At 45.2% G+C, this 23,064-nt stretch overlaps 1 protein-coding gene across 1 annotated transcript in view; it reads left to right on the top strand.

Annotated features, from left to right (window-relative positions):
* Nucleotides 1–23,064, top strand: part of LOC126334734 (26S proteasome non-ATPase regulatory subunit 10-like) — a 65,585-nt gene that overhangs the window by 26,604 nt on the left and 15,917 nt on the right. The window contains exon 3 of the mRNA XM_049997274.1: nucleotides 9,149–9,295. Within this exon, the coding sequence (XP_049853231.1) occupies nucleotides 9,149–9,295 (147 nt within the window). The remainder of the gene's footprint in view (nucleotides 1–9,148; nucleotides 9,296–23,064) is intronic.

Below are 23,064 nucleotides of genomic sequence, written 5' to 3'. Positions count from 1 at the left end.
TGGCCAAGGGGAGAGCCCCTTATCAGAGCAGGTGGAATCAGGGCAGATGCGTTGCGTGTGAAATGTATCAAGCTCCAAAAATCTGGCCATTCTTCTACGGCTGACTCTTCTGGTGGTAACAGATCATTGACTGCTACTTCTTATAACCCTGCAGCCTTTCTTTCCCTGGCTACACGTTGAGAGAGTGGCCAGGCTCATCAGCTTGGGGTGAAACACTTTCCTTGCTAAGTGGTCAGTACTAGGACGGACAGGGAGGCGTTCACCATCATCACCAAACCATTACATTTTGTGGAAAAAACGAAGACGAGTTTGGCAGAGTGGAATCTCTCAGTAAGATGCAGTCATGTTCACTATTGATCAAAACTTTCTCTGCTTCCCAATCTGCTGCTCTTCGTGCTTTTGATTATTTTGGCCAGAGTGTCGTTCTCCAGGAATCGCGGTTTTTTAATGCTAAGTCACCGAGACATTGTGGGTTCTGTGCTTTCTGTCAGAACCAGGTTAACCCTGTAAGGACATCCAGCGGTGTCTGCACATTGGTACGAATGGATATAGTTAGTACATGGATCCCACTTAATACGCCATTGGAAGCATTTATTGTCAGAGTCAACTTGGACTCTGCAGTCACGGTTTGCAGTCTCTATCTCCCTCCTGGAAGGCCACCTGCATCTGCTGTTCTAACTGCCCTCATTCAGCAACTTCCCCCTCCCTTCCTCCTCCTTGGGGATTTTAATGCCCATCACTTTTTGTGGGGCAGGGCTTTTTCATCTAGTCTGTTACTCTTCATTGACCAATTTGGTGCGGACCATGACTTGTGCCTCCTTAATGACGCTTCCCCTACTCAAAAGTGTCTTAATTCTGTCGTTTCCTTCTTGCCTCCTGGTGACCATGTTACCCATCTGGGCTTTTCATCACACTGATTGGCCTCTGAATACCTCCCTGGTCATGTTTTCACTTTCTTTGTCATGTTGTATTGATGAAATCGTCTGTGTTATGTCTGAGGTAATCTGTTTTGCCAGCATTGCTGTTGCCTGCTTTCCAGGCCCCATTCAGGCCAGTTCCACGGTGGAGCACAGCCATTGCCACCTCTGTATACAGTCATCATCGTGTCTTGCAACATCTTAAACGGCATGTGTACTCTGCCAGTCTCTGGGTTATTCTGTCACTTCATCACAGGTGTGGGCTACACTCTGTACCCTCCAAGGTTGTCAGCAACAGTCTTCCATTCTGGACCTTCCCCTTCCAGATGGCCTTCGTAAAGATCCATCAGTTCTCACAGAGCACATAAAGACCCATTTTGCAATGGTATTGGCTTCAATCTGCTATCCAGCTGCAGTCCTCCTCCAGGAACAACGGGCTGAAGCTCCCACTTATGTTTTACCCCTTGTTAGGTGGAATCCTACAGTGAACCCTTTACTGAATGGAAGCTCCTTCTGGCCTTAACTTCTTCCCAAGATTCATTTCCAGGCCCTGATTGCATCCATAATCAAATGCTTCAACACTTCAGTCCTCCACAATGACAATATCTCCTCCAGGTGCTTCACTATATTTGACTCTAAGGCATTTTATCCTCTCAATGGAGAAACAGTATTGTGGTTCTTGTCCTTAAGCCTGGAAAGGATCTGTTCTCTGTTTATAGTTACCAGCCAGTCAGCATGACCAATGCCCGTAGCAATAGAACAGATGGTGGCTCATTGGCTCAGTTGTGTCCTTGAAGCTTGGGATCTCTATCCCCTTTTGGGAGGGACAGTGTGATCAGTTATCATCTTTGATTGGAAACTGCAGTTTGGCAGGCCTTTTCTAAGCACTGCCTTCTTTTTCAGTTTTCTTAGATCTTCGTAAGGCCTATGACACAGCTTAGTGTCATCACGTCCTCCTTACACTCCATTAGCTGGCCCTTTAGGGCCCCCTGTTGATTTTTAGTAACCGGTTCTTATCCTGGTCTTTCAGAGTTTGGGTTGGCACTATTGGCAGCTCTCCGTGGACACAGGAGAATGGCATTCCACAGGGCTCCATATTAGTGTCCTTTTTCTCATCGCTATTAATGAACTTTCTGGAGCAATGACAGATGGTCACAACTGGAGGGAGAGAAGATTGTCAGCCAGACAATTGGTCACCTCTGCTCTGCATGTGGATGATTTCTGTATTTGGGCTAGCTCTCACTCGGTGGCCTCCACAGAACTACTACTCCACTGTGCCATCCGGTGCACTTCCATGTGGACACTGTTGCACAGTTTTCAATTAAGTTGAGTATGGTGCATTTCTGTTGCTGCACTATTTGTCATCCTGAACCGGAGCTGTACCTCAATGCCCAACAACTGACCATCATCCTCCAGTTAAGTTTCTTGTGTCTCCTTTTTGACAACAAGCTTACTTGGTTGCCCCATACCTGTCATCTGCAGGTTAGTTGTTTTCATAAACTCAATGTTCTTCACTTCCTTGCCCACGGCTCTTGGAGCACGGATCACTCAACCCTTCTCTGCCGTTACTTGGTGTTAGTTCTGTCTTGTCTGGATTATGGTTGTCAAGTTCATGGATCAGTTGTCCCTTCCACTCTTTATCTCTTGGGCATGGTTCACCATTGTGGTATCTGGTCCACCCCGGTAGCTGAGTGGTCAGTGCGACAGAATGTCAATCCTAAGAGCCTGGGTTTGATTCCCAGCTGAGTTGGAGATTTTCTCCGCTCAGAGACTGGGTGTTGCCGAAGTAGTGTCAAATCGAAAAACTTGCACCCGGCTAACAGTTTACCTGACGGGAGGCCCTAGTCACACGACATTTACATTTACATTTAGCCACCAATGCCTTTTCCACTGGGCCTGTTGATAGTCTTCTGGTTGACACTGGGATCCCTCTCCTTTTGATTCAGCGGTCTCTACTCCTGGTTTCCTGTGCCATCGCTCTCTGCTTTTCCTCTGCTCAACCCTGCTATTCTATTCTTTGTGTGACTTCAGGCCGTTGCCTGCCCTTGGGTAGGTTTACCGATTGGGCTCCACATTGCTTCTCTCCACTGTGAATTCCATCTCCTCTGCTTGTCCTCTTCCTCACATTCTCTCCTGACCACTCCCCACACGCCTTGGTTAGTTTCTTGGCCCCTGGTTCGGATTGATCTCATCCGGAATCTGAAAGCCCCCATCGCTCCAATAGTGTTCCATATTTGTTCTGAATGCTCTTACAGGGGTTTCAGAATGCAATTGCTGTTTACACCAATGGCTCTAAATCCTCTGATCTTGTGGGATATGCCTTTGTGTTTGCTGTTGGCATGGTACACCATCTTTTGCCTCGTATGTATGGTGTGTTTACTGTGGAATTGATGGCCATCTATCGGGCCCTCTCCCTATCGGGCCCTCTGCTCCATTAAAAATGTCCTCAGTCACCTGAGTTCTTTATGTATGGACTCGAGGAGCGGCCTTCAGGCTTTTGCTCGGAATGTTTCCTGCCACCCCTTGGTCTTTGCCATCCACAACCTTCTCACTGATTTTGGTGGTGCTGCTTGTTCGGTTCATTTCCTTTGGGTTCCTTGCCACGTAGGTATCCCGGGTAATGAACTTGCTAATCATCTGGGTGAGAGGGTGGCCACCTACCTCCCATTCTCCGTGACTCCTCCAGGGGCAGATTTACGGCTTTAAATCAAATCCCTCTGTGCTCAGTCGTCGGCTGACTCTTGGGATGCTACCCGTATGTCTAATAAACTTTGCACCATTGAGGAGACTCCCATCATAAGGCATTCTTTCCTCTGCCTCTCTTCGTGGGAATCTACCCTCCTCTGCCATCTTAGCAGTAGTTGTGGGGCTCCCCTCGCAGTGATCCAAATTTTACGGGACTGCACCCACCTGTAGGCTCATTGTGCGAAATACGCCCTTTCTTGTCTAAGGTGTTAGCAGGTTACCTTTGCATGGTTATATCTGTTCTTGGTTTTGTTTGCAAAAGTGGTTTGTCGTCTCAGGTAGAAGTTCTTGATTTTTTTTATCTATGGACTCGAGGAGCGGCCTTCAGGCTTTTGCTCGGAATATTTCCTGCCACCCCACTGCACTTAATGTTTCTGGTGCATCCCTGCTCTCCCCTTCTGCACCCACCACCCTCCTGCTGTTTCCTCTTCCTGCTGCCCTGATGGCACTTTCTCCTCTTTGTTTGCATGTTATGCCTTCCCCTTGATTGGACTGTGCTGTTTGTGTTGTTCCTCTCTTGATTTTCTTTAATGCAGTAGTTTTCTTTGCATTCTGAGTCCTTATGCTGGTTGATGATTGGTGGTTTTTTTACTTTCCCAGATAATTTCCTATCTCAGGGGCAAGAGGATACCTCAAATCTCCATCCACTCATCCTCTCTCCTTGACAAGGTTGTTGGCAGAACAAGGCTCTCTCCTTATACTGGATGTCTTTGTCCACCATTGCTAACGATTTTTGTTCAAAATTTAACCAATGTCTGGGTTAGAAGCTGGGAAGTAGGACATTTTAATTACTAGTCAGATGCTACTCCTAGACCACAGTGAGACAATACAGCTGAAAATCCACAAGGAAGCAATTAACCATAATACTAAGGAACTGTGATTTAACTTGCTCAGTAAGATTCACTCACATGTTAATTGGGGACATAGGGCAAATCTGCACTGGTTACACAGTCAACTGTCTTCAGGTGAAGGTTTGTGTGAGCACAATGTGTAGAGCTATTACCAGTTGTCAAGAAAGTGTATATGATTCATATGGTGCCATCCCCTTACATACAGTAACTATGTCATCGAGTCACTTTTCAGCATAAGGATGTGTGGCTGGAAACTCAGGCAAGATGAAGTTCATTAAGCTTCTTCAGAATAGTACTCTGTCCCTCAAGGTGTATTTTTCTCATTGGAAGGAGAAGCAACTAGCATTAGATGCTTCTGGTGTACACACACCAATATATCATATTTAGAAGGTTTGCTGATGAGATGGCAGTTTCAGTGTTACGTGGCATTATGCTTAATTACAGACTTATTATTTTATCAGTTGATTTGTTTTCACCACGTAACGCCCGCTGTTTACGTCCACCTTCATTGCTGAGCGATGTATCACTTTTTGTTCTGACACAGCAACTCTTCCTTTCCTATATCTTTACTAATTTTTATCTAGATAAATGATAAACTATTGGTTTTGCCGTTTAACAACTTTTTAATAACTGTGGAAGTGTTACAGGCATTGGGTCCCACCTAATGTGTCATCCGCATATACGTTTTACATTAACCTTTCAAGACTTGATCGATCTGTTTACAAAGAGAAAGCAGAATATCTCTTCATTTGACGTTGTCTAACGACGACCTAGGAAGCTCGACACCCTCGCGGCCCAGGCTCTTTCATGGCTCGCGGTAGTTTGCAGCATTGTTTTATTCCTTGCCCACTTGCTGCTACGTTGAACTTTCGTGGTGATCGTTGGGCAACGTCTTCCACGTTATCTGCAACATAAATAAACTTTCTTCCCACACTATTTCTGAAAACCCAAAAACAAACTAAAAGAACATAGTAATAATAATAATAATAATAACAACTGTTCTTACAATTATTCATATGAGTCTTGGTCGATTTAATGAGGGGTGGGCCAGGCCTAAGCCTTGTGACACCACACAGTCTATGATATGTCTCCTGTTCTGGATGATGGTATCAAATTTATCAAGCTTCTTGTAAGTTTACTTATATTTTTTTTCTGACACCGTAACTGATAGTGTTCTATTTAATTTTCAGCTGTGATACATTTCCAGTGTTATGCCTTGTATTCCTTGCACAATCAACATTTTTCTTTTCTGGAAGCATTTGATGACTCTGTGTACTTACTATGGCTTCTGTTTCTCGTACATCGGTGCCTAGGATTATGTCCACATGGACTCAATTTCAAATGCATTTGCACCATGTGAATCAGAAACAGTAAATACTCAGATATATGTTATGGTGCAAGAGCTGGCACAATAAAGTGGTGTCACAAACAGTGGTTCTCATTAGTAATGGTGATAACAATTTTGTGTTGGATTGTAAAACAGCAATAATTATGTTATCTTTTTGTAGCTAATAGGTTCTTATTAATTTAAAGTTATCACTGTTTCATTTCTTTTAACTTTTCAAGTTGGGCTTCATATGTTTGCAAAAACTGTCTGTGTAATGATGAATGAAAGTAGTAGTAGTAGTAGTAGTAGTAGTTTTAGTAGTAGTAGTAGTAGTAGTAGTAGTAAACAAACTGTTATAAACACAAGTTCCAGAGAAACCAATCAATCGAGACTTTTTTGAAAGTTTTCAGAGCAACCACCCAACTATTTCAATTACGTAGTGTCTTTCACCTCGCAACTATGATTTTACAGATGCAGCTGATGGTAATCAAAGGATTTTATTTTTTTCTTGTAATATTGGATGTGTTTACATGTTACATTTTAACACATCTGAGATGTGGATCAGTACATTGATAGAATCAAAGTATACAATTGCGTAGTTGCATCATTTTCAGAGGACATAGTGTCTGGTGCAATCGTGCAACATACACACGTCGAATCTGAGTTTGATTATTCAGATTATTCCACAAAGAAAATAAACATGTCTAATTTTTCCCATTTTTGTCCAACAGATGAAATGTCATTGTGCTGTTAACTAAGACCTACAGGTATTCATGGTAAGGGTTACAGCAAACTTCCACATTGTGTTTCCAGCACCAAAATTAGTGATCTGCCAGTACAATAGAAGTTAATGGCGTTGGCACCCATTGTGTTGTTTGTTGATGTTGGTAACAACTGATGCGAGGAATAGTGTGTCGTTTGTTGGTAGCAAATCAGAATGCTTGTTCGTAATTTACTATTGTTTGCAGATAAAGTTAGCTGATATTTTGTTCTATTATGTTAATATTTAATCGCAGCATTGCAACATTCAGAAAAATCGGAAATAATACATACAAGTAGGTTATGCAATGATGACCACTACACTACAAATCAGTCTGTTACTGCAATCATATTTTCATTTTGAGATTTACCGGCATCACCAGTTCACAAGCATTCCAACCTATCCTAGGCCTCGGACTACACAGCAGGTCAGTGTGTCAGCATATTTAGTTTTATTCTATTTACGTTCATGACCATACTGTCACATTTCATCAAAAACAAATGTAATGAATTCATATGAGATTAAACAGTTTTCGTTTGCAGCTGTGTACCATCACCAGATTGGCTACAACTAACATCAATGAATTGCCAGCTTGAGATGTCCCGTCCTGACACTAGCTGCAATGCCATCCTCCGTCAGTTGTATACCCTCTTGCTTGATATATCAAGGATAACTGAATGCCTCTCTGTCTTCAATAACTCACAGAGTCTAGCCAATGTATTCTGGATAAGACAAGACATTGTACTCTTTCTTCAGCTGTATTAAAATTGTTCAAAGGCCTGTTTATTAAAATTGTTCAAAGACCTGTTTATTAAAATTGTTCAAAGGCCTGTTTATTAAAATTGTTCAAAGGCCTGTTTATTAAAATTGTTCAAAGGCCTGTTTATTAAAATTGTTCAAAGGCCTGTTTATTAAAATTGTTCAAAGGCCTGTTTATTAAAATTGTTCAAAGGCCTGTTTATTAAAATTGTTCAAAGGCCTGTTTATTAAAATTGTTCAAAGGCCTGTTTATTAAAATTGTTCAAAGGCCTGTTTAGTTAATATCAGTGACCGTGTTAATTGGCGAGGCCATACCTCATAAGGAAATTTCTTCATAGTTAATTTCTTAATGGAAAATGGATTTCGACGAAAGAATTACTTTTCCATTCCACTCAAACAGTGACACATTGCACTGATAAAATTTGATTGGCCACAGATGCTCTTAAACAGCTCTGCTGTGTAACATTGAAATCTTACACTTTAAACTGTTTTCTTATTAAATGTCTTTTCATATCTGTGGTGAAAATGGGAGATTTGTTACTCTTTAAAATTCCTATGTGCCCTTTCCTGTCAGACACCTCTAATCCAAAGCTGTTAATAAGTAAGCTTCTCAGAGAAGTAGAGTTTTTGTTGCCATGTTGTTCTGTGATTGTGAATTACAACTAGGTTCAAATTTACACAAGCAGTAAATTTAAACTGTTTTGCTGTATTGTTCAAAGTTAATCACTTTAAAAGAAGTAAAGTTTTTCTTTTTGGTAATTTTCCAAGACCTACATTCTGGTGCTTCTTCTGAAATCGATAACACTTCCAGAGCAGATTATGCTGCGGATATTTCTAAATTTTCTGGCTCACAAATAATTTGAGAGCAGTGTCCATTGCCCAGCAAAAGGTTAAAATAGAAGACCTACCTTTCCAAGAGTGCATCAGTCATTAACTCGTAAATGTTAACTTGAAGTCAGTTCAATTTCAGTGACTTCTGTATAGTTTGTTGGTACATTTACTATGCTACTCAATATACATAGTTATATACATTGAAATGACATTCATTTTATTTATTGGCGTCACTTACAAGTGTCATACAAGCTCGAGACCTCCCCCTGAACTGATTCATTTTCATAAATTCATTTTAAACACCTTTTTTACAATAATACCCAGAGAGGTGTTAAGTGACGACCCAGTGTTCTCGCCATTGTGGACTGTCACCATTCTTGTGATCAGTGGTCCACACTGCTGATTTGCTGCATCTTTGAAACATTAGTAAATGACTGGCGAGGATCTCATCAGTGGGACATAAAACAGACAGAAAAAAAAACAGCATTTTTGCACACACATCATGTAAAAAAATTACATGATTAAATCATACATTTATGTTGCTCAAGCAGAAAGTAAGAATAGTGCTGCTCAATAAAATCTGACACACCACAAACTTCAGGGTAAAACACAAGAGCTGCCAACACCATAATTGCATTGTATCCTGAGCTGCCTCCTGCTCACTGAGACAGAATGAATAATAATAATTATTATAATAATAATAATTATTATTATTATTATTGCTGCTGCTGCTGCTGCTGCTACTACTACCACTACTACTACCACTACTATTTAAAAAAAAGATGTAGTTGAAATTTTGATGTGTGCAGGGGTAGTTTTGACTGTATTAGTCACAAATTTAAAGTGTTTGTAGCCATAATTAATCACCAATAATTATATTTTATTCCTTGCTTTTAGTTTATGCTAAATGTTTTTTTGTCAGTTTAAGGCATTAGAATATTTTTTTGTTTTGTTGTAGACTGGAATGACGCCTTTGATACTAGCAGCATCTGCTGGAAAAGAAACAATTGTTAGAACATTAATAGCAAATGGTGCTGATGTAAATGCCACAAGTGATGGTGGGCACTCGTCCCTGCAATATGCCTGCTCTAAGAATTGGAAAGATGTAAGGAAAGAATTTTCACATTTTCTTCTGTACTTTTACATTTAATTATTCATAATTGTTAATACTATGGTGGAATAATTGTGTGAAGTCTGGTGCTGGAGACAGATAAGCTAGGCAACAAATCTGATATATTTTGTTGCGGTCTTTAGTCTAAAGAGTAGCTTGAGGCAGTTTTCCTTGCTAATCTCTCATACACAGGACTCCTCATATCTATAACTTGCATCCATTTGAACCAGTTTACTGTAATGAAGTGTTGGTCTCCCTCTACTATTTTTGCCCCACAAACTTCTGCCGGTTGCGTAAGCTCGAATTTTGTGTGTATGTTTGTGTGTCTATCGACCTGCCAGTGCTTTTGTTTGGTAAGTCACATCATCTTTGTTTTTAGATATATTTTTCCCATTTGGAATGTTTCCCTAAACGTTCCACATGGGAAAAATATATTAAAAACAAAGATTCCATGACTTAACAAGTGGGACAGCTCCAATAGATAGGCACAATAAAAAAACACACACACAAAATTTCGAGCTTTCGCAGCTGGCGGCTGCTTCGTCAGGAAAGAGGGAAGGAAAAGGAAAGATGAAAGGATGTGGGTTTTAAGGGAGAGGGTAAGGAGTCATTCCAATCCCGGGAGCGGAAAGACTTACCTTAGGGGGAAAAAAGGATAGGTATATACTCGCACACACCCACACATATCCATACATACATATACAGACACAAGCAGACATATTTAAAGGCAAAGAGTAAGGGCAGAGATGTAAGTCGAGGCGGAAGTGTGGAGGCAAAGATGATGTTGAAAGACAGGTGAGGTATGAGAGGCGGCAACTTGAAATTAGCGGAAATTGAGGCCTGGTGGATAATGAGAAGAGAGGATATATTGAAGGGCAAGTTCCCATCTCCGGAGTTCAGATAGGTTGGTATTGGTGGGAAGTATCCAGATAACTCGGACGGTGTAACACTGTGCCAAGATGTGCTGGCCGTGTGCCAACGCATGTTTAGCCACAGGGTGATCCTCATTACCAACAAACACTCTCTGCCTGTGTCCATTCATGCGAATGGACAGTTTGTTGCTGGTCATTCCCACATAGAAAGCGTCACAGTGTTGGCAGGTCAGTTGGTAAATCACGTGGGTGCTTTCACACGTGGCTCTGCCTTTGATCGTGTACACCTTCCGGGTTACAGGACTGGAGTAGGTGGTGGTGGGAGGGTGCATAGGACAGGTTTTACACCGAGGGCGGTTGCAAGGGTAGGAGCCAGAGGGTAGGGAAGGTGGTTTGGGGATTTCATAGGAATGAACCAAGAGGTTACGAAGGTTAGGTGGACGGCGGAAAGACACTCTTGGTGGAGTGGGGAGGATTTCATGAAGGATGGATCTCATTTTGGGGCAGGATTTTAGGAAGTCGTATCCCTGCTGGAGAGCCACATTCAGAGTCTGATCCAGTCCCGGGAAGTATCCTGTCACAAGTGGGGCACTTTTGGGGTTCTCCTGTGAGAGGTTCTGGGTTTGAGGGGATGAGGAAGTGACTCTGGTTATCTGCTTCTGTACCAGGTCGGGAGGGTAGTTGCGGGATGCGAAAGCTGTTTTCAGGTTGTTGGTGTAATGGTCCAGGGATTCAGGACTGGAGCAGATTCGTTTGCCACGAAGGCCTAGGCTATAGGGAAGGGACCGTTTGATATGGAATGGGTGGCAGCTGTCATAATGGAGATATTGTTGCTTGTTGGTGCGTTTGATGTGGACGGATGTGTGAAGCTGGCCATTGGACAGATGGAAGTCAACGTCAAGGAAAGTGGCATGGGATTTGGAGTAGGACCAGGTGAATCTGATGGAACCAAAGGAGTTGAGGTTGGAGAGGAAATTCTGGAGTTGTTCTTCACTGTGAGTCCAGATCATGAAGATGTCATCAATAAATCTGTACCAAACTTTGGGTTGGCAGGCTTGGGTAACCAAGAAGGCTTCCTCTAAGCGACCCATAAATAGGTTGGCATACGAGGGGGGCCATCCTGGTTCCCATGGCTGTTCCCTTTAATTGTTGGTATGTCTGGCCTTCAAAAGTGAAGAAATTGTGCGTCAGGATGAAGCTGGCTAAGGTGCCGAGGAAAGAGGTTTTAGGTAGATTGGCAGGTGATCGGCGTGAAAGGAAGTGCTCCATTGCAGCGAGGCCCTGGACTTGCGGGATATTTATGTGTAGGGAAGTGGCATCAATGGTTACAAGGATGGTTTCCGGGGGTAACAGACTGGGTACGGATTCCAGGCGTTCGAGAAAGTGGTTGGTGTCTTTGATGAAGGATGGGAGACTGCATGTAATGGGTTGAAGGTGTTGATCTACGTAGGCAGAGATACGTTCTGTGGGGGCTTGGTAACCAGCAACAATGGGGCGGCCAGGATGTTTGGGTTTGTGAATTTTAGGAAGTAGGTAGAAGGTAGGAGTGCGAGGTGTCAGTGGGGTCAGGAGTTTGATGGAGTCAGGTGAAAGGTTTTGTAGGGGGCCTAAGGTTCTGAGGAGTCCTTGAAGCTCCGCCTGGACATCAGGAATGGGATTACCTTGGCAAACTTTGTATGTAGAGTCGTCTGAAAGCTGACGCAGTCCCTCAGCCACATACTCCCGACGATCAAGTACCATGGTCGTGGAACCCTTGTCAGCCGGAAGAATGATGATGGATCGGTCAGCTTTCAGATCACGGATAGCATGGGCTTCGGCTGTGGTGATGTTGGGAGTAGGATTAAGGTTTTTCGAGAAAGATTGAGAGGCAAGGCTGGAAGTGAGAAATTCCTGGAAGGTTTGGAGAGGGTGATTTTGAGGAAGAGGAGGTGGGTCCCGCTGTGATGGAGGACGGAACTGTTCCAGGCAGGGTTCAATTTGGATAGTGTCTTGGGGAGTTGGATCATTAGGACTGGGATCAGGATTATTTTTCTTCGTGGCAAAGTGATATTTCCAGCAGAGACTAAGAGTGCAGGACAGTAAATCTTTGAAAAGGGCAGTTTGGTTGAATTTGGGAGTGGGGCTGAAGGTGAGGCCTTTGGATAGGACAGAGGTTTCGGATTGGGAGAGAGGTTTGGAGGAAAGGTTAACTACTGAATTTGGGTGTTGTGGTTCCAGATTGTGTTGACTAGAATTTTGAGGTGTTGGGGGGACTGGAGCTGGAAGTGGGAGATTGGGTAGATCGTAGAGAAAGCGCCGGTAGACAGGCACAATAAAAACGCACACACACACACACACACACACACACACACACACACACACAAAATTTCGAGCTTTCACAACCGGCGGTTGCTTCGTCAGGAAAGAGGGAAGGAGAAGGAAAGATGAAAGGATGTGGGTTTTAAGGGAGAGAGTAAGGAGTCATTGAAATCCCGGGAATATATATATATATAAACACACACACAGAATTACTAGCTTTCGCAACCGATGGTTGCTTCTTCAGGAAGGAGAGGGAAAGACGAAAGGATGTGGGTTTTAAGGGAGAGGGTAAGGAGTCATTCCAATCCCGGGAGCGGAAAGACTTCCCTTAGGGGAAAAAAAAGGACAGGTGTACACTCGCGCGCGCGCGCGCGCACACACACACACACACACACACACACACACACACAAGCAGACATCTGCTTGTGTCTGTGTATGTGCGGATGGATGTGTGTGTGTGTGTGTGTGTGTGTGTGTGTGTGTGTGTGTGTGTGTGCGCGAGTGTACACCTGTCCTTTTTTTTTCCCCTAAGGGAAGTCTTTCCGCTCCCGGGATTGGAATGACTCCTTACCCTCTCCCTTAAAACCCACATCCTTTCATTTTTCCATCTCCTTCCCTCTTTCCTGACGAAGCAACTGCCAGTTGCGAAAGCTCGTAATTCTGTGTGTGTGTTTGTGTGTTTTGTTCATGTGCCTGTCTGCCGGCGCTTTCCCGCTTGGTAAGTCTTGGAATCTTTGTTTTTATATATACCTTTCAGTCTTCTCCTCTGTAGCCATTCATGCATCTTTTCATCCTACATCTTTATACTATACACCTCTTTACTTCTGATGCACCCTCTTTGGTTTGAAGCTGGCACAGTACCTACGGTAGAATATCTTTGGCTTCCCTCTGACAACCATGCCTCCATCCTTGCTACCCTCCCTGTTTTCCTTTCCCTGTTGCTTCATAACCTGGGTTGTGAGTAACTAAATCCACTTTCCCTTCTTCCCTTTCTTTCCCCTCTCTCCTACCAGATGAAGGAACATTTATTCTGAAAGCTAGGAACTTAAATTTTCGGTTGTTTTTTGTGTTTCTATCGGCTGTACTGAGCTGAGGTAAGTACTGGCCAGCCCCTCTATCTCTTTGTTAGTTTCATACATACACAGACACAAGCAGACAATATGTATTGTGGGGCTTGGCTTCTGTTCAACATCGGGATTGGGGTTTGGGAAGCCTCATAATGAGCTGTACATCCTGAGCAAAGGCATTGATTCCCATTCATTTTTGTGCTGCTACTGGGTCATTCTTAGCCATCAACCTCTCTTTCTGCTCTACAGCCCTTGCAAACTCTTTTCAATGGGAAGTCACTGACGACCTTCATTCCAGTGACCACTTTCCGCTCTGGACTCACCCACTGGATGGAGCTCTTTCTGAAAGAATGTAGCCATGATGCTGTTCAGCCAGCTTGCTGTGTTTGAATGCTGTGACAGCATCCAGGAGTTTGCGATCTGTGTCACACTTGTAATGCTCCATACCACTGACTTCTCCAACCCAAAGTCCTCTCATCACCTTAGGAGGCCACCTGTCCCTTGGTGGAATGATGAATGTCATTCAGTCATTTGGGTCAGGCATGCAGCTCTATTTAAGAGCTGCTTAATGGTAGAAAACCTTGCAGCTTTTCGATTAGCGAGGAGAAAGACTCGACATATCATAAAGGAGAGCAAGAAAAGGCATAACAAGTGTTCCTGGACTCTGTCAACCATTCCACATGTTCCACTACAGTATGGGAAGCCATCAAGGGTTTCCAGTAAAGGTGGTTAGTTGCTTATAGCAGCATTATTGAATCATGGGTGTCTTCAAACAACACCTGGAGATATCACACAGGGAATGGCAGAGCATTTTGTGTTGGCTCTTGCCACTGCCAGCCAGGATCCAGCATTCTGTTGTTGCAGTGCCACCATGGAAAGGGGTGAATGGGACTTCAGGTCTAACAGTTTGGAGTCCTACAACTGCCCTTTCTCCTTGTGGGAGCTGGACTCAGCACTGTCTGTAGCCATGATACTGTGCCCGGTTACGACCAAATGTGATACAGTTTGCTGTGGAACTTGAAACCAGCATCAAAGGAAGTCCATTTACAGTGTTGGAATTCAATATGGCAGACAGGAAGCTTTCCCAACTAGTGAAGGGAGGCAAGTTTGATACCTCTTCTCAAACTGGGAAAGGACCGAACATGCCCCAGTAGTGACTGAGCTTGTCTTAACAAGCTGTGTAGGAAAGATCTGGGAGTGAATGGTTAACTGTCATCTGGTCTGGTTGTTGGAGACCAGGCAGCTCCTAAGTCACACTCTGTGTGGATTCAAGAGATTTTGATGCACTGTTGACAACCTGACCTTGCTAGAGGCAGCTATTCAGCAGGCTTTCCTACATGAACAGCATATGTAGGTATATTTTGTGATAGAAGTAAGGTGTAAGAGACAAGTGGGGCAGCTCCATCAGTGGGGCTTCCATAGCCATCTCCAAATCTTTACCTGGTCCTTCTTATCACAGCATTCCCCACCACCAGTACCATGTTAGTGACGTGTTGTCGAATAGTTTCGAGCAGGAGAATGGTGTTCCTCAAGGCAGTGTTTTGAGTGTTGTCCTTTTTGCCATAGCCGTAAACAGTGTCACATCTGTATTAATAAGCCCCATACAATGCTCCTTATTTGTGGGTAATTTTGCTCTCTTCTGTTTCTGTGCTGCATCAGGAACTCGTCAATTGCAACTTACAGTAAAGAGGCTGGAGGAATGGGCTGCAGAGACTGGTGTTATGTTTTCTGCAGAAAATTGTGTGTGTGTGTTCATTTTAATTGTTTCTCATTGTATTTTTAATACACCTGAATCATGTATATGGAACACCATTCTCCATTTTATAGACTTGAAGGACCTGAAGGCAAGAGCCCAGAAGGCACTGAACATTTTGAAGTATCTTAGCCACAGATCTTGGGAAGTGGACAGATTGCTTCTGCTCCAGTTTCATAGGGCTTTCATTCAACCAAGGCTGGACTATGGGTGCACAGTGTATAGGTCAGTGAGACCTAAGTAGCTGAAGATCATTGACACTCTACATCATGAGGGAATCAGGCTGACTATAGGCATTTAACAGGACCGGTCCCATACCCAGTGTTCGTGCTTAGACTGATTAACTGCCACTTACCATTCTCCCATTGCGGGTCCAGGGGTTCAAATAGGCCCAAGGTATTCCTACCTGTTGTAAGAGGTGACTAAAAGGAGTCTCTCACATTTTGGCCTTTGTGATGGGTCCCTGTAGAGTTCGACCTACATTTTTCAAAATTTTCCCGAAGAGCTAGCCAAATGGGGAAGGGTGCCCTACATGGAGCACAGTGTCCATCATGCGCCGAGACCTCTCGCATCCTTCGTCGACATGGATCTGCACTTCTGCTCATTTTCCAGCTGTTAGGCGAGATCACCCTCCTGGGTGCGTATTTTTCCATCAGCTGTGCAGTATTGCTTTCTACGTTGATGATGATAAGGGACATGTTTGGTTGGTTGCACCTGATATCCAGCACGGTAGCCAGTCCATTGTGATGGGGCTGCCACGTACCCTGTTGGTTGTAGCCCCCTGACCACACAGGGATCGCTCTGTTGATGCCTGCGCTTTTAACTCCAGTAGATGCTCGTCACCCTGGGGCATCAGGACTCCCAGCAATGACCATCCTGCCAGGTGGCCTTTGCTGCGACTGGGTGGCACATGTGGGGAGGGCCCCTAGTCGGAGTGGGTGGTGTCAGGGCAGATGACACACTATGAGGCGCAGTACATCATCTCTTGCTGGTGGTCAAACACCAGCAGTCTCTAAGCATTCACAGGCTCAATTCAGCGCACAGAATTATGACCCCAAATCGTTCACCTCCCTGGCCACATCATTGGAGGAATGTCAGGCTAAGTATGGCAGTGGCTCTTATTCGCCCCGTTACCTTGTATGTTCTAGAGCTGATGGGGAGTCTTTCATGACAATGAAGCCTCAGCTTTATGTAGAGCAATTAGAGGACAAGTTTGGGGAGTTGGAGGGCTTGTCCAAAATGAGATCTGGGTCAGTCTTGATCAAAACAGCATCCTCTGTCCAGTCACAGGTGTTACTCACTTGTGACAAGCTGAGGGATGTTTCTGTAACCATCACGTCCCATAAGAGGTTAAGTATGGTCCAGGGTGTCATACTTCACAGTGACCTTTTGCAGCCTGGCACCAGTTTAGAGTGGCGAAGTGTACATCTCGTTCGCCATGTCCACCGGTGTCCGAGGGATAATCAGGTTGCCACTAGTGCCTTCATCTTGGCCTTTGAGGGTGATACATTACCCGAGAAGGTCAAGGTGATGGTCCACCGCAGTGTTGCAAAGCCCTATAATCTCTTCCCCAATGTGGTGCTTTAAATGCTGGAAGTTCGGCCATATGTCTTCCCGCTGTACTTCCAGCATCACATGTCAAAATTGCGGCCGCCCATCACATCCCTATGATCCATTTGTCCCACCTCCCATCTGTGTCAACTGCGGAGAGCACCATTCGCCTTGCTCGCCTACTTGCAGGATTCTCCAGAAAGAAAGGAAAATAATGGAATACAAGACCCTAGACCGACTACACTGAGGCTAAGAGGAAATTTGAATGCCTACATCCTTTACGTATGAGATCGTCTTATGCTGCCACTATAACAGTTCTAGCCCCATCAGCTCCACCAACCCCAGTCACCTCTCAGAGCTGGAAGACTATGCCAGCCCCCTTGATGGTAGGGGGCACTTTCCTCCCTGTTGCTCCTGCACCGCCTACTTCGGGAGCAACACCCCGCCAACCATCGGGGTTATCAGTCTCCACTTCTGTGCCGGGGTCACTCCCTTCCCAAGTTTCTGCTAGTGGGAAAGGTGACACCTGTCAGTGGCTGAAGGGCCCAAAAGCAGCTGGTCGTAGGGCTTCAGACTCATTCTCAGTCCCAGAGACAGAACCAGTGAAGTCCTCCCAGCCAGAGAAACCCAAGGAGCAGTGAGAGAAATCCAAAGAGAAGATCCCCATAGTCCAGCCGAGGGAATTGCGGTGGCACCCACACCATTGATACCTACAAGCCCTGCGTCTGTGGATGAGGTGGAGATTCTGGCGTCCGCTGAGGACCTAGATCTCACCGGACCCTCCGACACAATGGACATACACTGCTCAAGCAATAAGTCCATTGCAGAAGGTGACACTGAGGTGTAAACTGACTCGTTGAATGTTGCATGCCTTCCCAGTTTCATGATGTCGTCATCCTCCAGTGGAAGTGCGGCAGTTTTTCCCACCGCCTGGCTGAGCTATGACAACTTTTAAGCTTTACATCTGCTTTCTGCATTACACTCCAGGAAACCTGGTACCCAGCAATGCAGACCCCTGCCCTTCACGGCTATAAGGAACCGTAGCAACTATAATCGAGTGTCAGATGGAGTTTGCGTTTGTTTTTTAAACTCAGTCTGTAGTGAAACTGTGCCTCTTCAAAACCCTCTTGAAGCTGTGGCTGTCAGAATAAGGACGACGCAGGAAATAACTGTCTGCAATGTATATGGTTCAGTATTCCTGGATGTATTAATTGCACTGATTGATCAACTACCTAAAACTTTCCTACTTTTGGGAGATTTTAACACCCATAACCTTTTGTGGGGTGGCACTGTGCTTACTGGCCGAGGCAGAGATGTCGAAACTTTGCTGTCTCAGTTCAACCTCTGCCTCTTAATACTGGGGCCACCACACATTTCAGTGTCGCTCATGGTAGTTACTCATCCATTGATTTATCAATTTGCATCCCAGGACTTCTCTCATCTATCCACTGGAGAGCACATGATGACCTGTATGGTAGTGACCAGTACCTCATCTTCCTGTCACAGTCCCTGCGTCAGACCTACGTGTGCCCAGGTGGGCTTTAAACAAGGCAGCACCCTTCCCTGGAGCACCTCATAGCCTTTAAACGGCTCCGTGCCCGCATTCGCCAACTTATCAAATGACAGCAGCAGGGGTGTTGGGAGAGAGAAAGTCTGGGCGAGTATTGTGTTTTCAGGTACCAGACTCCAACAAATGTTCCTGGTGTTAAGCACTATGCTCGAGCCTCTGCATAGGAGAATTACACCCCCCCCACCCCACCCACCCCCCACCTCCACTCCCGCCCCGCCCCACCCCCACTCCCGCCCCGCCCCACTTCCCGCCTTTACACTCACAAACGGCGGCTGGAAGGGAAAGTCATCTCGTTCACTACACACCACAGCGAATCCTATAACACACCATTTACAGAGTGGGAGCTCCTCATTGCACTTGCACATTGCCCCGACACTGCTCCTGGGCCAAATTGGATCCAAAGTCAAATGATTAAACATCTCTCATTTGCTGCAAGCAACATCTCCTCATAATCTTCAACCAGATCTGGTGCGATGGCATCTTTCCATCGCAATGGCGGGAGCGCATCATCATTCCGGTGCTCAAACACAGTAAAACCCCGGTTGATGTGGATAGCTGTCGGCCCATCAGCCTCACCAACGTCCTTTGAAAGCTGCTGGAATGTATGGTGTGTCGGCAGTTGTGTTGGGTCCTGGAGTAACATGGCCTACTGGCTCCATGTCAGGGCAGTTGCTGCCAGGGTCGCTCTGCCACTGATAATCTTGTGTACTTCGAGTCTGCCATCCGAACAGCCTTTTCCAGACGTCAACACCTGGTTGTCGTCTTTTTGATTTATGAAAAGTGTATGACACGACCTGTCAACATGATATCCTTGCCACATTATATGAGTGGGGTCTCCGAGGCCCCCCTTCCGATTTTTATGCAAAATTTCCTGTCACTTCATGCTTTCCGTCTCCAAGTTGGTGCCTCCCATACTCCAGGAGAATGGGGTCCCGCAGGGATCTGTATTGAGTGTGTCTTTTTAGTGGCCATTAATGGTCTAGCAGCAGCTGTAGGGCCGTCCGTTTCACCTTCTCTGTATGCAGACGACTTCTGCATTTCGTACAGCTCCACCAGTACTGGTGTTGCTGAATGGCATCTACAGGGAGCCATCCACAAGGCACAGGCATGGGCTCTAGCCCACAGTTTCCAGTTTTTTGCGGCAAAGTCATGTGTTATGCGTTTTAGTTGGTGTCGTACCATTCACCTGGAACCAGAACTTTATCATAATGATAATCCATTCACCGTAGTGGAGACATATCAGTTCTTAGGACTGGTTTTTGACGCCCGATTGACTTGGCTTCCTAACCTTCGTCAGCTTAAGTGGAAGTGCTGGCAGCATCTCAATGCCCTCCTCTTCCTGAGCGACACCAACTGGGATGCAGCTCGCTCTATGCTGCTGCAGCTCTGCGAACCCCTTGTTCAATCCTGCCGTGACTATGAGAGTGTGGTTTATGGTTCGGCGGCATCCTCAGCCTTGTGTTTACTCGACCCAGTGCGCTACTGTGGCATTGGCCTAGTGACAGGAGGTTTTAGGATGAGTCCGGTGGTCAGAGTCCTTGTGGAGGCCGGAGTCCCTCCATTGTATGTTAGGCGTACACAACTGCTGGCCACTTTGCACACGTTCATAGTTCTCCTGCACATCCAAATTACCGTTTCCTTTTCTCACTCACGATGGTTCATCTCCTGCATCGGTGGCTGAGGTCAGGGCTTCCAATTGCAGTTCTTGTCCGATGCCTTCTTTCCGAACTGGAGTCCTTGACTTTACCACCTATACTTGAGGTCCATTCATGTACACCTCCATGGAGTACACCTAGGCCATTGCTTCGCCTGGATCTTTCACATGGCCCTAAGGACTCAGTTATTCCTGCGGCTCTCCGCTGCCACTTCCTCTCGATCTTTGACATGTACCAATGCCATGAAGTGGTTTACACTGACGGCTCGATGGCTGATGATCATTTCGGCTTCACATATGTCCATGGAGGACATACTGAGCAGCATTCCTTGCCCGATGGCTGCAGCTGGTGGCTATATCTCGTGCAATTGAGCACATCAGTTCATGCCCTGGGGAGTCGTTTGTTCTGTATACTGACCCCTTGGGCAGCCTACAACGTATCGACCAGTGCTACCCTAGTCATCCTTTGGTACCAACAATCCAGGAGTACATCTATCCTGTGGAACAGTCCAGTCATTCTGTGCTGTTTGTCTGGACCCCAGGTCACGTCGGAATCCCAGGCAACGAACTTGCCAACTGGCTGGCCAAACAGGTATGTGGAAACTGCTTATGGATATCTGCTTCTCTGCAACTGACCTGTGTTCAGTACTACACCACAATGTTTTGCGGCTTTGGGAGACGGAATGGCATAATCTCAGTACACACAATAAACTGCGTGTCATTAAGGAGACCACGAATGTATGGAAGACCTCCACACAGACCTCTCGCAGGGACTCTTTGGTTCTCTGTCGATTCTGCATTGGCCACACTTGGGTGACACATGGTTACCTCCTGCGCCGTGATGACCCTCCTCAGTGTCGGTGCAGCACTCGGCTGACAGTGGTGAGCTGTCTTTGTGAGCTGTCCTCCTTTGGCTGTCCTGCGATGGACTCTTCAGTTACCGGACTTGTTGCCGTTAATTTTAGCTGACAACACCTCATTGGCTAATTTAGTTTTACATTTTATACGTGACGGTGGGTTTTATCATTTTATATAAGTTTTCTGTCATGTCCTTTGTCCCTTTGTGTTCTCCACTCTAAAGCTTTTAGGCTGGATGTTTTAATGTGTCACAGTGTGTCTGGCTTTCCCTTTTTATTCTCTTGGTCGGCCAGCCATGGTTATCTGCTCTCGTTTTTATCCCTTCTACCTGTTTCTTGCTTCTCTTTGTGGTCTTCTTTTCCTGTTTTGTCCATAGTAGTGTTGGTTGTCCTTTTGTCATTCTTCTGGTTCTTTGATTCTCCTGTTATTGTGCTGCATGTTGTATGTCTCTTTTCGTTTCTTCTTTCCCTTGCGTGATTTTACCGGGAGCAAGGGACCGATAACCTCGCAGTTTGGTTTCCCTCCCCTCCCCTGCTCACCCCCCCCCCCCCCTTAAACCAACCAACCACTTACCATTCAGTGGCAGTTTCTCAGGGTCATCAGGTGTGTCACCTCCTTGCGACTCCTGCTTCTTAAGCATACTACGACGTTGCTTATCCAGCTATATAACACCCCTTTATGAATCGCCCATGAGCAATGAGGCCGTGTGAGTTCCTTGTAAAGTGCGTGCTGGACACTCTTGGTGTAGGGCACATACAGGTTCAAATCTGGGGTTTTAACAGACTACCACCCTGTTACTGAAGAGGCCCAGAGTAATTTTTGGTTTAGTACACTACAGGAGAATTGCACTTCTGCTTCTGTTTGTAATACGAAATTTTCTGACATTTTAAATGAACATAAAAACTATGAAGCTTTCTTCACGGAAAGGTCTAAACTGTGGGACTCCGCTGGCTGCTCTATTGTTTTTCCAGATCGTGTTCCCAGCACTTGGTTGCCTCCAGAGTTCACTGTATTCAATATTGAACTGTCTGCGATCTTGAGGGTGCTATAGCAGACGAGATGTGCCATGCATGCTAAATTCTCCATCTGTTCCAACTCATTTAGTGCCCTTCAGTCTCTGCAACACTTGTATCCAGCTGATAAAGTAGTACAGGATATCCCGGACATCCTTCTCTGGCTATAATGGCTGGGGATGGTGGTGTCCTGCTGGGATCCAGGGCACATAGGTATTGCTGGGAACTACAGACCAGATGTAGCAGCCAAGGTGGTGTGTTGTGATCCTCAGTTAGTTCAGTGTTCCATCCCCTATGTGCTCTTTTCTCGCTGTTCAGGTACAGAGTGATACATCGATGGGCAGACGAATGGCTGGAAGTGACGGACAATAAGCTCCGTGTAGTACACCCTCAATGCAGTAGAGGTGTACTTCCTTCCAGCCACACAAATGAGATGAGGTTCTTATTCATCTTCCTGTGACGCATGACTTCTTTCTCCAGTGAGAGAGTCTTCCAATGTGTGGTGCTTGTGGTGTGCAGATCGTAGTGCGCCAAATTTTATTAGACCCTGTTTCATTTTCTGACCAGAGGGTAGCAGCAGATCTGCCCTCTATTTTAAGCAACATTCAAACAACTGTGGTGAGAGTTTTGAAGTTTTGTGATTTGTCCAATTTGTTTCCTAAAATTTGAGGGACATGTTCTTAATGTGTCTACAGGGTGACTGGCTCACCCACGCTTTTTGTAAGTGGTCAGCCAATCACATTTCCCTATACCTTTCTTTTAGGTCATCTGTGGTTTTACTTCTGTTTAATCCCAGGTATAGCAACCTTCATCATTTTCTGTCATCTTAAGGCATGTGAGATTGTGAGGTAGAGGAGATAGAGTGATTATGTGGGCCAACGTGAGTGAAGTGGGAGTGAGTGAATGAATGTCATTTTATAGGTTTTCTCCTCACATGTGACAACAATTTGTCACGTTATGCACATTTGTTTCCTTTAATACACTCCAGACAGAGACCCTCAGAAATGACTCCCTTATGTTTAAATTTATATTAAAGTGCTTTGCTTGCTATAGCAAGTGTGCATTTTATGTCCTTGCTACTTTAGCCAGGAGTTACTTACTTTGCTGCTCAATTAACAAAACCCATC

This window comes from Schistocerca gregaria, chromosome 2, assembly GCF_023897955.1.
Source record: "Schistocerca gregaria isolate iqSchGreg1 chromosome 2, iqSchGreg1.2, whole genome shotgun sequence".
Lineage (NCBI taxonomy): Eukaryota > Metazoa > Arthropoda > Insecta > Orthoptera > Acrididae > Schistocerca > Schistocerca gregaria.
The sequence above is the reverse complement of the archived record's forward strand: the minus strand, read 5'-3'. Positions and strand labels throughout refer to the sequence as shown.